A 14189-nucleotide genomic window follows, 5' to 3' on the forward strand; every position below is an offset into this window, starting at 1 on the left:
AGAGTTAGAAAACATAGTTGTGAACGAGTTGTAAAAATAGGGTTCTACGTGAAGTGCTCTCTCTTTTAAAAAGAAGTCAGGAAATATGTTATAGCTCACAAACCCAGCATGAAATACATAAGATGGCTCCCGGCCTCCCACTGTCAGATCATGCACGTGGTTATCTGTGGTTTCAGATTGAGCTAATCAAATAAAAACTTAACTTAGTTTATACAGATTGATATAACTAACTAATTTTTTAAATAAATATAATTTCACTTAACATGTTTATTTGATATAACTCTACAAAACCTATCCGGAGAACCCAACTGAATTTGCCTGTACGGCCTACCACACGCAACTCCGTTCCGCACAGGCACAGCCCCGCCGCTTCCGCCCATGGTTTAGCCACGGCAGGCAGGCAGCCAGCCCCGGGCGGCCGCGCGCCGTCGGACGAACACGCGAACGCCGCTCCGGGGACGCGTTCCAACTTCCAGCGCCACGAGCCCCGTTCCGGCCGGTGAGGCAGCGAAACCACGCGTCGGTTCGAGGAACGGCTGCGGCGGGGCTCGCGCTCGCGCTCGCTGACGTACCCGGTACCCCGGCCCGGACGCAGCATCGCACGAGAAAAGGGTTGGCACCGCGCGACCACCATTCAAACCGACCCAAACGGACGCCCTTTTTCCGTCCCTCCTCCTCCCTCAGCCCGCCCCACCCCAGCCGGAGCACGGGTACTCACCGCTGCCAGCTTCCTGATCTGTGCCCGTGACGAGCTTGGCTGCTGCCAACGTTGTCTTCAACCTCGCACACAAATCGAGCCCACACAACCACAGCGGCAGCACAGGTGCCGTCCGCCTCCATCCGCGCCACTCCAGTTCCTCATCCCCGGTCGCCGTGTTCGCCGCCGCCTCGCCGGATCTTGTTCCGTGCGCCGGCGCGGAACCCAGTGGCAATTAACCATCCGGTTGATTTGGGAGGGTGGAGAGGATGGGGAGCGCCAGCGCCTTCGTCATCAGGTGGATCAACTTCTTCACCATGGTCAGTCGGTTCGGCTCCGCTCCCTCCCTTCCCCTCCTCCAACATTCCGGGGGAGGCCCTTATGCAACCTGATGATTTGAAGCCGTTTTGCTTCGCTTTGCTCGCCTGGGTGATTCGCGCTTGCATTTGAGCTGGCTGATTGTTTCTTTCTTTTGCGGAATTTCTTGCCTGCTTTGACTGACTGGCACCGCTGGGAATGCTTCCCAGTTGATTTTGGTCTCGCAGTGTCGCAGGGTTCGTCATCTCACTTCTCCTGAGAATTGTGCTGGTTAGCTTTCTCGGCATTCAATTGCGGTTGATTGCTTGGAACACATTTCGTTTTTTTTTTTGGTTGAGATGAATTGTTTGGCTGATTGCTGAACTTCAGTTTTCCTTTATTGTTCGCTGAAATTTTTGGGCTCTTGGTTTCCTTCTTCGTCCTCCATATGGTGTGTCGTTCTGACCAGTTCATTTATGGGTTCTTGGGCTAGACAGTTCTTAATTTCATAATTAATTTTAGCATGACATGGGGAAAGAGAAATTGCCTTTTTTTTTTCAAGTCACACTTTATGCTACTCTTAAATTGCTCTCTCTTGAACAGATACTGGCACTACTGGTGGTGGGTTTCGGATTCTGGATGAGCACGCACAATGACGAGTGCAGACGGTCCTTGACGATCCCTGTCATGGCTCTCGGAGGAGTAATCTTTATCATGTACGCAACAAATTACATCGGCGTGGCATTACATTGATGAATTTTCATGCTCCCCATTTAACCTGTCACACTGTCAATGTATGCTGCAGATCGCTTGTGGGATTCCTTGGTGCTTGGAAGAACATTTCTTGCTTGCTCTGGACAGTATCCTTCCTTTCTTGCAACCAATTGTCTTGGTTGCTTTTTTTTGTTCTTTTCGAGCTATCTGTTACCTTGACATGTGGGTGTCTAGTACCTAATCACGCTGTTCGTGGTCTTGGTGGCAATCATGGTGTTCACGGTGCTTGCGTAAGTTCCTTTTAAGTTGTGATGACACGCCCCTTTTAAGTTGTTGACAATCATGATGTACCTTTTGTTTGAAAATATGCTGGTGTGCACACTGATTAGGTGATGTTATCGAATTGTACTCCACCATTTAGGGGTTAATTATCAATTGACTTCGTGAAAGTAGTAGTTGTGTTTTTGGTTAACTCTGTCTTGGTCTTTTCTGTGCAGGTTTATCATAACAAATACAGGAACTGGTCATGCTGTTCCTGGGGCTAGGTATGTGACTGTCAGTAATCCACAGAAGGATCGGGTGAATTCCAGCAATAGAGTATCGAACTTAACTGATGCATTTCTCATGTTTTATGCAGATATAAAGAGTACCGTCTTCAGGATTACAGCTCCTGGTTTGTCAAACAGGCATGTCCTGTTTCTTTGTTGAAAAATTTCTGTTACCTGCTATGCAATACATTTACAAATTCGTTGTGCTGGCACATACCTCTCTCCATTTATTTCTTCTTTTCAAACTCTAGCTCAATGACACGGAAAAATGGACTCACCTGAGAAGTTGCCTAGTGAAGTCAGACGATTGTAATAACTTGTCAAAAAGATACAAGGTCACTCCTCTTCTTCACATGTTCTTTCACCTGATTTGCCGTCTTGGAGTTTTCATTTCTTCCATTGTGATCTTACTTGTACAATCCAACTTCTTGCAGACTCTGAAACAATACAGGCTTGCAGATCTTACTCCCATGGAGTCAGGTTGCTGCCGCCCACCGGCAGAGTATGCACCTGAACTTTCATGCTGTATTTTAAACCTGCAACTGCTCGCTATAATCTTAAACATGGTTACCACATTTCTCTAATTGTCAGGTGTGGGTACCCAGCTCTGAATGCCTCCTATTTTGATCTGAGCTATCATCCTGTGAGCACTAACGTTGACTGCAAACTGTACAAAAATGCGCGCTCTGTCAGGTGCTACGACTGCGATTCTTGCAAGTAAGCTGCTTTGCATCTCATCCATATCTCTGAAACAGTTTAGGATATGAATGCTTAAGTGAAGCTTTTGATTCCAGAGCTGGGGTTGCACAGTACATGAAGATGGAGTGGCGAGTGGTTGCCATCTTCAATGTGATGTTGTTTGTCATTCTGGTAAGGACTGGCGTCGAATTAAACACAAACACTGCATCTGTAGTCGTTCTTGTCGCAAGATAAATCATTTTGTCTCTACTGTTATTTTGATCTGCTCCTATGATTTGACTGCTTTGTTGTGTCCAGTCGTTCGTGTACTTTGTTGGCTGCTGCGCACGTCGAAACGCTGGAGGTAGTGATACAAAGGTTCGTGGAAGATGATAAGATGAAGCGCAAGAGTTAACGTTGCTATTCCTTGTAACATTGTTCCATCAAGTTCCTTTGGTGCAATACTTATCTGCTGCGGGATGACATTCTTTGTTGCAATTGGGTTGTGAACATCTTGGGAAAGAAGAATGCCATTTTCACTCCTGAAAATACAGCTCTGAATGATCTCATGACAACTTTCAGATTCATTACGAGGCTAACAATGACAGGTTGACAGGGCAAAGACAGACGCTGGTATCTGACACTTATTTTTAAGTCATAAATCTACGCTTCCTGTGGCAATAGTTGCTCAACAGATCTCAAAATTGAGCATTATCTCTGCTGACAAAATCATGTCTAAGGCAATCAATGGCACGATACATAGCCATATACGTGGGCATCAATCTCTGCCGAAGTGCTTTCTAGTAGGAAGCTAAATAAAAATGGTTAATAGAAAGTTTTAAAAAAAACAAATATCTAGGTATCAATCGTGCATTTCTTCGAGTGAAACATCAGCGCATCTGCTCCGCGCAGACTGTGAGATCTTATGCCGGTCGAACTTATTTGTCACTCACAAGCGGGCTGTAAATAGGGTACCACATTTTCCGAGCGACGTAGTCCACTGTTTCCGACTGTCAAGGCATGAAAAAGTTACTTCAGACAGTGCACCAGGTTTCAACTACAGAAATGTGACAGCAGTGTAAATGATACCTCTGACATGCTGCTGAGCTCCCTAGGACCCACATCGCAGCGGCCCTCGGCCAGATCTTCAGCAACGGCAGCACGGACGACTGCAGCGCCAACTCGTGCGGTGATATGCCTGATACTGCAGTCATTGGTGGGTGTTAGAGGACCATCAGTTGAAATGAACAGGACGAAATGCTTGGATCAATGTGTCATGGTAACAGAGTGCTGTGCTATTGAATGCAGAGCTCACCTGGAGACTGAAGGGAAGAGGATTCCTTTTCGAATTTCATCGTCTGTGATATATGATGCGAGACTGCATTGCAATAATAAGTTGATGCTTATCTAAATTTTGTCACAAGAAAAACGAACAACAGACATGCTGAAGCCATGTAAAACTTCGTGAGGACTCCACTGCTGGATCCGTAATCTTTTAGGTTTGGCACTGTGTATGAAGAATTTGGCACTAGTATGACTTCATAGTGTTTCAATGATATGATGCTAGTATGTCCTACTTTTAAAAGTACAGAATGGTTTAAATCAAATTAAGAGTTCATGGAACCAACATATGTGTATTTGATGTCTTATGCAACTGGAACTTCAGCAAAGCAACATGCAGGGGCACCTAATCAGGTAGACCAACCATATAATTTTATCAAGAAAGACTTACCACTCAGCTGCTGCTTGAAGCATGCCATCTGAAATATGCCGAGCACCTGAAAGAAGGGCTCCTAAACCAATCCTGAATTTCAAATAAACTTCCATCAGTGAAACACAAAAACCAAAGATTTGTCTAGGAAAGGCGAAAGGTTGTCATACCCAGGAAATAGATACATGTTGTTTGCTTGATTAGAGTAACCTGTTCTACCATTTCCTAAAAAATCCAGATTGTAAAATCAGCGATCTTCTAGAAATTATAGGTAGCAAACAATGCAGAAGAGATTAGGCAGGACTTACCTAAAGAAACATTACTGAAAGGACTTCCACTGGCAAATATCGCATTCTCTCCAACATACTTGAATACATCGTCAGGAGTACATTCAGCTGTAACATGAAAAGGCCAACATTAGCATTTCATCGTCAGGAGTATCTTAAAAACTATTACTAGGGGAAAACCTTTGGTAGTCGGGTTGGACATTGCAAAAATCGCAGGGCGGGGCGAATCAGATTCTTTCATAGCCTTAAGAACCTAGAGAGGTGTGGAGTTAAAACCCAATTGTTAGAACTTTAGAAGTTTCACATTAGACATATGATCACTTGTACAACACGATACGATTCTGTCCACAAGGACATGGAGAGGGATTTTGATGTTCAACATTCAACAGCATGTACAGTCAAGCAATTTAGTTAAAAATCTGCTTGAATGATGAAATTCCATAAGGCAAACACCCAATACTTGTGCGATCATGATGCCAAATTTTGATCAAGCAACATTTTTGTTAAAATCCTATACTAGAGTAAGCATGTACACAACTAGACATGAGCAGCGCCATTATTTTGGGTGTGTTCTGTTCTCCGGATGGGGTTTCATAGAGATGCATCATATCGTATGGCTGAGCGGAAGCAGACTAAGCGGAGTCATATTTGTTAAAAAAAAAAGAGTGTTTAGTTCGTTATATTTGTCTAAATAGACTAAGCTGAGTTTCTATATGGTTGACCAAATTGGAGTCTGCATGAGCGAATGCAAGAGTTGAGATTGTGATTGATTGCTCGTATGAATATGATTTTGTGACACTGACAAGTAAACCCGCCTGTATGAGCAGATGCAGGAACCTGCATCCGTCGGGCTAAGCTGAAAGCGTATATTTGTATCCGCTGGGCCAAGCTAAGGCACATTCGGCAACCAAGCACACCCTTTTTGAGCTGCAGCACCGGAACTGTCACCAAGGTCCTAATATATTGGTAGTGCCGTCACTAGTTAGATCTGACAAATCTGCCTTTATGAGAGAGGTACATATTTGAGACTGTTGATGTCCATGAGATCATTGGTGAATCATGATGAAACAGTCTAAACAGTGGAAATATGATATTTAAGGGAATAATGGAAAATCCTTCAATAAAGGTTAACTGGAACTCATTGGAGCACATTTTCACCCATAAGGCCATAACTAGGTGCAGTCAATCACTGCCATCACAGAAATGCATTTGCATGCTTTAAGGTTATTGATACTGCAAATACTTTTGGACCCAGAAAAAAAGAAGCTAATAAAACTTGAACAGATATTTACTGGTACCAACAAGGACCTGGACTGAGGATTGCTATCTCAGGAGTCAGGACTGGTAAAACAGGGAGAAAAACATTCTTTAACTTATTGCATAATCATGGTAGAAGTATATGCAATGCCGATGCTTACCTCCTCGTTAAATATACCCCCAACTCCAGATAGTCCTAAAAGCACATGAGGTTTAACTTTCTTGACCTGATGATCGGTACCAAACTGAATCAGTCCAAGCCCAGAAGCATTGGAAATTTCACTTCTAATAACAATATATAAGCACCAACAGCTGGGAAAAAAACGATCCAAGAATATCAATAGCATAATACCACTTCAACAAGACTAGCCCCCTCATGGAGATCTTGAATCTCATCAGGACCGTGGCCCCTGGCAAAACGTGCCACTGCTGGATCCAAACCCTTTCTATCTTTGGTGATAAGCCCCTGCTTGGAACAGCATAACAAGGGCAAATAAGTAACAGCCTATTAATCATGACTTTTAAAGTGGCACATATAAAACAGAACAAATGGTGTAAAAAGCAGAAAAAAAATATTTACTTGCATAGAATTAACTTACATCTTTGTCCAGAACCCAGAACTGATTATGCCCTTCCCCGCTTCTATGGATGCCTGGCATCCTTAACATTGCCTGTTTAGCCATGTTAAGCACACCTATCCCAGCACTGGATTCAAAAAAGGAATTAGAATGGACGAAACAAACTTTTGACAATCAACATGTTATGTGAAACAGACTAAGGAAATTGCACAGGCTTGTCAAACATATCGGCTACCTTCCAGCTCCCGCGACAACTATCTTCTGCTTATTAAAATCCTCAAGTGGTCGACCCTGTGCTCTAACAGCTCCAAGTAGGCCAGCTAGAGCAACTCCTGCTGTCCCCTGTTGAATAGGAAGAGCCCATCAAACAATAAGATAATGTTGAACCAAAAGAAACCGTGCCAACAAATTACACACTAAGAAGTTGGAGAATCAAAGCACCTGTACGTCATCATTGAACATGCAGAATCGGTTCCGATACCTCTGAAGAGTCTCAAAGGCCCATTTCATTTGGAAGTCTTCAAACTGTGGATTTCTCGATTCAGTAATGGAGCATCATTGAGTTAGCAAGTAGAGCTTAGACATAAAGTACATATACCTGCACAACTGCTTTGGGCCAACGTGCATGAACAGCTTCCATGAATTCATCTACGACGGACAAGTATTCCTCTCCTTCCAACCTAGGTTGCCTCAGTCCTAAATCTAAGTAAATACACACTGAATAAGGTGTGCTATAGTAGATGAATTTACCCACAAATAGTAAAAGAGTGTGTCTTTTTTCCTAAACAGGCAGCATTTCAGTTTCAAGTTAAGCGTTCAAGTCTACCAAAGAATTCTCAACTGTGCATGAGAGAAAAGGTTGAAAACAATCAACTCATTAAAAATGTTTCAGAAGTCAAATCTAATGTATCTTACGCACATAGGTTATCCTCAAGAAGCTTTTCATTATTTGTTCCCACATCAAGCATTAGTGGAAGGACCTACAAGTATCGATGCATTCAGAGAGCAGGAAAATATGAAAAAGGTATCAATGCCATAAAGGTCAAAGAGCTAGTGAATATAATTGATTTGCTCTAACTGCACATGTCCTATTGGATAAATGCAGAAATAATTTATTTGCAGCTATTGCTTTATTTTATTCCAGACAGGAACTAGCGTGTAGCATACCTTTTGTGGGTTAATACCAGCAGCTGCAACATAAACATCAAGTTTACCAATAGGTATGCCTATGCCCTGAACTCCAAGGTCACCTAAGCCTAGAATTCTACTCCCATCGGTCACAACAATCATGTCAACCTGAAATAAGCAAAAACCGAACACATGAGACATGCAGTACAAGCAGAGTTGGAAGAAGTTCTACTGCATATTGATGGTCTCTTTGACAGGAAAACATTAACCACAGCAGAGCGTCAAACATGGAAACTAACAATATCTTTAGGTGTAAATTACTGTACAGATGCCTTTAAGCATTGTCTGTAGAGGAACTGGAAATACACTATCGTGCACTCATGCAGTATAGCTCTGGGAAACCACAAGCATCTGTATGCATATAATGATATAAATACAGAACTGGCATTCATGGGTGCATAAGCTAATGTTGCATTGGTTTGATTTTGTATCTAATTGATTGAATTGATACTGGAATAATCTCAGCTTTCATTGCTGTGATAGTGACACTGCTGGGGGAAAAACTACTCTTTTAAGAACAATTTTAGTTTTACCTTCTCTGCTGGCCAGTTGTAAATCATCGACATCATCTCCCCCTTATCCTTTGCACTGAAATACATCCCACGGGGGCGTCTGAACAGACCACTGTAGTTTTCACAGACCAACCCGACAGTGGGGGTGTATATTATCGGAGCGAAATCCTTGATATTGTCAATTAGTACCTGGCCAAAAACAAAGCATACCGTCATATATAAACATATTGTTTTCTCATCATCTTTTTAGTTGGATCTTATGGGTTTCATTACTAGCCTACTTCAATTTGCTTGGGACAAAGGTTTTGTTGTTGTTATTGTAGTATCGTCATATACTCATATATAAACACAGCCAACACTCAGAATTGCAAATGACCGCTGATCATTTTTTTTGGTTTAAAAGTCACCACTGCTACCCTGGGAGCTCACCCTGTAGTACAATGTCTCGTTCCGGTCGTGCAGCCTGTTCAGGATCCTCCACTTGGCCAGCGCGACGATGGAGTCTGGCTCGCCCCGCGTGTTGTGCTCCAGTGACCGGTACGAGTTTACTGCAAGAGAGCAATCGGCGCATCGCATTAGCGACGGTATATTGCGGGATCCTGTAAGCCCATTCGGCTCGCAGGCAAACGTGACGAATGGAAGCACGCGGCGTGACGGGCAATTGACTCACAGAATCGCTCGTACTGCTGCTCGAATGACATGACGCGCGGCGGGAGCAGGCCGCGGAGACCGAGGCGGTCGCGCTCCGTCAGGGGGAAAGCCGTGTCCTGCGTCCAAAACGGAATCGAAAGCCCAGCCGTGAGCTGAAACCGCGTCGGAGCAGGCTGCCGCGCGCGCGCGCGAGCGCATCGCGAGATCGGGGAGGGGAGAAGGGATACCTACCTTGTTGTACCATGGGTCGTGGAGGATGTCGGTGCCGCGCTTGTGCACGATGCAGGGTCCCGGCACGGCAGCGCCTGCCCCGGCCGAGGGGGCGGACGACGACAGGAGCCGCCGGATCTGCGCCGACCGCCGCGCCGCCGAACGCCACATCGCGGGAGATCAGCTGAGACGCCGCTCGGTCTTAATCCAATGTTCGGCTGCTGCTTCCGAGACGGTGGTGGTGTGGGAGGCCCGAGCTCCTGGGAGATTTGAAGGGCGGGACAGAACGCCCCGGTCGCGGCGGGAGCCGTGCGTGGGTGATGGCGTGCCGCGGACGCGGGCGCACGGGCACGGCTGGTCGTGAAGCGTGGAACGTACGGGGGAGGAAAGTGCAGCGGTGAGTGGTGAGGCGCGGACCCGGCTCAACTAGGTCTGATTGGTTGTCCCTTGGCCGCATAGGAGCGGTCTGGCCTGATGGAGTTGTATAATTTTTATATATATAAATATGTTTGGTTGTATGTATATAATATTTTAGTATATTTTATTAAATATAAATGTACATTTGTAATTTAGTCACGGAGGTTGTATCCTCTCATACAAGTGGTTTCATTTATTATTATTATAAAATTATCTTTATATAATCAACCAATCATAGTTTTAACTCTCATATCTACTTATACGGTCTTAGATTCCGTTAATTAAATAAAAACTTAGTTCAACGTGTCCAAACATATGCAACCAATCAAACACTTTTCTTTAATAAATATGACTCCGCTCAGTCTGTTTCTCCTCAGCTTCTATATATGGTTCATGCGGGCAAGCAATCACACCCCTAACGGTGTGTTTGGTTGCCAGAATCTCTACTGACTGGTTCGGTGGATGTGGGATAATATGTTTAGTTGTTTGTATCCACTGTTATAGTCTGGTCCAACAAATGCAAATATACCTCATCGTCCTGCCAGGAGTAAAACACAATTCAAGTTTCACTCTGTAACCTAAATCGGTGGATGCACACTCTATATCCACTCATACAGATAGACTCATTTGTCAGTGTTACAAAATCATCTTCATACGAGTAACCAATTACAATATGAACTCTTATATCCGTTCATACAATCTCAGATTCAGTTAAACAGAAAGAAACTCAGATTAACCTATCCACCGCTCAGTCTAATTCTCTCAATCTACTTAAACATACAGCTGTGTGACACCTTATTCAAGAAACCAAACTCACCTTGGTGAAGGCGTTGACGGGCCTAACCCAAACGACGACGGCGAGTTCTGGAGCACGAATATAGCCCTGTTGGTAGGGATACATATTCTAGATTTTTTAGAGTTGATCAAATCCATCTCTAAGAAATTCAGCATTTAAAACTGTAGATAGATTTAGAGTATTTGATTAAGTCATTTGATTTTTATTTTAGATAAAAAATAAATATTTAAATCACTTTATTTTATTATATAAACTCTAAATATAGTATAAATCTGAGATCTAGAGTTATACCAAATAACCTTCCTGTATGCAGATTCCATTGGATGCCGTAACGGAGGATTTGCTTGGCAAAACTCATTTTGGCCCGGTAGACGGGCGGAGCACCTCCATCAGGGGCCGTTCGTGCACCAAAACCGACCAGGATTCCAACCAAATCTGTGCTCGTGCTGGCCCTAGGCGCTGCGCTCTATGCGGTCGAGCTTTTCGTTTGTTCGGTCCTAAAGAATCCGTAAGCAATCCTTAAAGAAGAAAGAATTCGTCAAAGCAATCCTAAAAGGGCCGATGCATCGCACCATGCTTAAAAAGATAAGAAAAAAGTCAAAGCAGTCCTAGAAAAAGGAATTCATCGAAGCGGATGGATCTCATCGTGTTAGTTCGGCCAGTCAGTTGGGGTCATTGTGATGAAACATGTCCATTTATGTTCTGAGTCCTATATTTAGTATGGATATATTTGTATTTTTTTAGTATTAAATTGCGAGAAAAATAGTATATATGGGTGTGTTTAATAATTAAAGTATAACATTCTAAGTTTAACATGTTAATTAGTTACAAATTCTGTTTCAAATTAAAAAAATTGTGATTAATTAGGCTAACTAAGATCAAGAGGATATATCCAGTATGTATACGTTCATGTGTAATAAATGTATCAAGTTAACTAGTTATTTCAAAATGTACTAGAGTCATTTTCCGAAATAGTCTGTGCATTGAATTGATTCATGTATATTGGTTTGAGGTTTTTATGGTTCTTGTATGGAGATTTGATACTGACTGTCTCTCACTTTCAAATCTACTTACAGTCTCCATTTAACTCAAATCAAATTGGATTCAAATTCTCTCCCCAAATATAAAGATACAAGTCCAAATCAAAATTTAAATATGTTCAATTGAGTTGATCTTAATTCAAAGTTAAAATTCAAATTCAAATCTTCCATTTGAATTTAATCCCAAAACACTTCTCTCTTTCCTTTTCTTTTTTCTTTTCTTTATACCCCGGGCGAAATTCCCCTCCCATCTCTTGTTCAGCCCACATGCAACCAGGCTCGTCCTCCTTTCCTTCTCCTCTCTCTTCTCTCTGGCGCAGCCCAGCCATCCAGCCCAGCCGGCCGTTCCTCCCGCTCGCGCACGCTCGGCCTAGCTCGCCCGCATGCCAGCCTGCCCACCTGCTTGCTCGCATGCAAGCCTGTTGCACCATACGCGTGCCAATCATCCAACCGCTGCCCGCTCGCGCCTCTCCTTCCTCCTCCAGCATGACGATGCACCGCTCGCCACCACGACAGTCGCCTCCTCCGGGGAAAATATCCTCGACCGGTCTCCACCTCTCATGCTCTCTCCCTTCTCTCTCTACCCATGTCGCGCCACCCATACCTCTACAAGCCACGCGACTTTCGTGCCCCGCCCACACGTGGACGGCGCAGAGCGCCCATACCGCTGGAAATGCGGTGGACAATGCCACACCACCTCACCACCGATGACCACGTGATGCTAGCGCGCTCGTCGCCTCTCTACTCCCCTCTCCCCTCTATAAATAAAAAAGCATGGCTCCTCTTTGTCCCCTTTTTTCCCATTTCACCGCCGTCATCGCCATTCTCATCGCCGCACCTCTGTCATCTCCAATACGCCGTCCACAAGTCGCCGAGGGGCACCAGGGAGCTGACGCTGTCCCTGTGCCACTGTCTTTTGGCCAGAAGCCCAATGGGGGACTGTCCGAATCGAAGACGAGTTGTTCCACCGCTTCGACATCGTCGCTCTACCGACCACCCTCCCATCTCTCGCCATCTCCGAGCATGGTGAGCACCCTAGGTCCCTAACGCCCCCTCCTAGTAGCATGTAGGCGTCTCCGTAGTTCTTCCTCGCGTGTAGCCGCCCGTTTTGACCTTCTGCCATCGTGCTATGCTCGTCGTCGGCGTGTGTCATGCTCTGTGTGTGAGGTTAGCATCATGTCGTGATGCCTTAGGCCCCTTTTCCATGCAGGTTGGCACCTCACCGTGTAGGAGAGGTGCTGTCCGATTTTACCCACGTCGTTGTCCCCTCTCTGGTCATCATATGGTATTGCTCCCACCGTCGGACGCCGTCGATGAGCCCCTAGTTGAATTCCCCATCGCGTGTAGATTCCCGGTGTGGACTTCCCGTCATGAAACCCTAGCCAGAGCGCATTACCAGCGAGCATTCCAGCGCAGTTCTGTTGTAATTCCTCATCATCGGCCGATTTCCCCCCTCCCCTCTGCCGCTTGCACCATGCCAACATGCTCACACACTCACGTGGACCAGCTACAAACCGTGGCTCGGCCTGGCTGAGTGGGCCACGGCTCGACCCACACACTGTTGACCAAGCAGGCTAGCCCAGCTGCCCGCTGGCCACGCCCCAATGGGCTAGCCCAGGTCCATAGCCCACTAGCCACCAGCCCAAAATCGAGCAGGCATGCACTTATGGCCTAGTATTGTGCCGCCCAAGCCCGACCCGTCCCATTCAGGCTCGTCCTGGCCCAATCCGAGCCTATTTTGGCCAAGTTGATATTGTTCATGTAGGTCCCATTGAGTCACTATTCATACTGGCCTAGGCTACTATTCAGTGGGTCCCACCCGTGGGCCACACACATGAATAGTGCATTTTCTTAAATTTTTTTATTAAATTTTAGATTAAATTTTCTGAGAATCGTAACTTCTCCGTTCTAGGTCTGATTCCGGTGATTCTTTCGTCAAAATTTATCTAAATTCGAGATATATCTATCCGTCACAGTGTGATATCTATTAGGGCTCATTTGGCTTTCTATTTGGTGTTATTTGATTCTTTCCTAATATAGCCCATTAATGATCGTAGTCACAGTTGCAGAACTGCCAGAATTTTACAACTGCACGGGAAGCGTCAAGAGCGAGGAAGATCCTGATTACATCTAAGATTTTGAAGAAAACCTCAGAGAAGGTAAGTCCTATTTCTTTGATCCTATTGAACCTATATTTTTAACTAATATACATGATCAACTAAAACTGGACGCATATTGCATGTGCTATGTAATGTGCTTTTACAAATTGTTGTAATAGTTAATCCTATTAAACACTTGTCATGATATAAATGTTATCATCCTAGTGTTACATGTTGTTATCTATGTTAATGACAGATAATGTCTTGATATCTAGTATGCTTAGGATTGAATACGTCTCCTCGGAGACATCGCTTTTGAAAATACATCTCTTTGAAGATATTACTTCATTGTTTATCAAATTGACTCATATACCATGAATCCTTGATGATTATGAATTTTGTGATGGTTGTGAAATCCTTGATGTCCTGTGGGATAAGGTTGAAGATGTGTAAAAATGAGTGAAAACTGTTTGATAGAGGCAGGTGGAGTAGTACTCTGGATGATGATG

General features: G+C 44.4%; 2 protein-coding genes across 2 annotated transcripts; one reads left to right on the plus strand and one right to left on the minus strand.

Annotated features, from left to right (window-relative positions):
* Positions 1 to 332: 332 nt before the first annotated feature.
* On the plus strand, positions 333 to 3771 carry LOC133907118 (tetraspanin-10-like). Its single transcript, XM_062349145.1, has 11 exons — positions 333 to 1017; positions 1598 to 1710; positions 1800 to 1854; positions 1943 to 1998; positions 2206 to 2253; positions 2346 to 2394; positions 2508 to 2591; positions 2691 to 2758; positions 2848 to 2973; positions 3051 to 3126; positions 3253 to 3771. The coding sequence occupies exons 1-11, from the start codon at positions 967 to 969 to the stop codon at positions 3325 to 3327; spliced, it is 801 nt and encodes a 266-aa protein (XP_062205129.1). The 5' UTR covers positions 333 to 966; the 3' UTR covers positions 3328 to 3771.
* LOC133907115 (NAD-dependent malic enzyme 59 kDa isoform, mitochondrial-like) lies at positions 3484 to 9758 on the minus strand. Its single transcript, XM_062349142.1, has 19 exons — positions 9350 to 9758; positions 9138 to 9234; positions 8897 to 9015; positions 8489 to 8656; positions 7935 to 8063; positions 7687 to 7747; positions 7366 to 7469; positions 7209 to 7292; positions 7003 to 7109; positions 6789 to 6894; positions 6542 to 6655; positions 6351 to 6416; positions 5113 to 5185; positions 4954 to 5040; positions 4816 to 4870; positions 4667 to 4738; positions 4250 to 4312; positions 4024 to 4138; positions 3484 to 3944 (listed from the first exon to the last, which is right to left on the minus strand). The coding sequence occupies exons 1-19, from the start codon at positions 9497 to 9499 to the stop codon at positions 3873 to 3875; spliced, it is 1842 nt and encodes a 613-aa protein (XP_062205126.1). The 5' UTR covers positions 9500 to 9758; the 3' UTR covers positions 3484 to 3872.
* Positions 9759 to 14189: the final 4431 nt, after the last annotated feature.

The sequence above is a fragment of the Phragmites australis genome, chromosome 24, assembly GCF_958298935.1.
Source record: "Phragmites australis chromosome 24, lpPhrAust1.1, whole genome shotgun sequence".
NCBI classification, from domain to species: Eukaryota; Viridiplantae; Streptophyta; class Magnoliopsida; order Poales; family Poaceae; genus Phragmites; species Phragmites australis.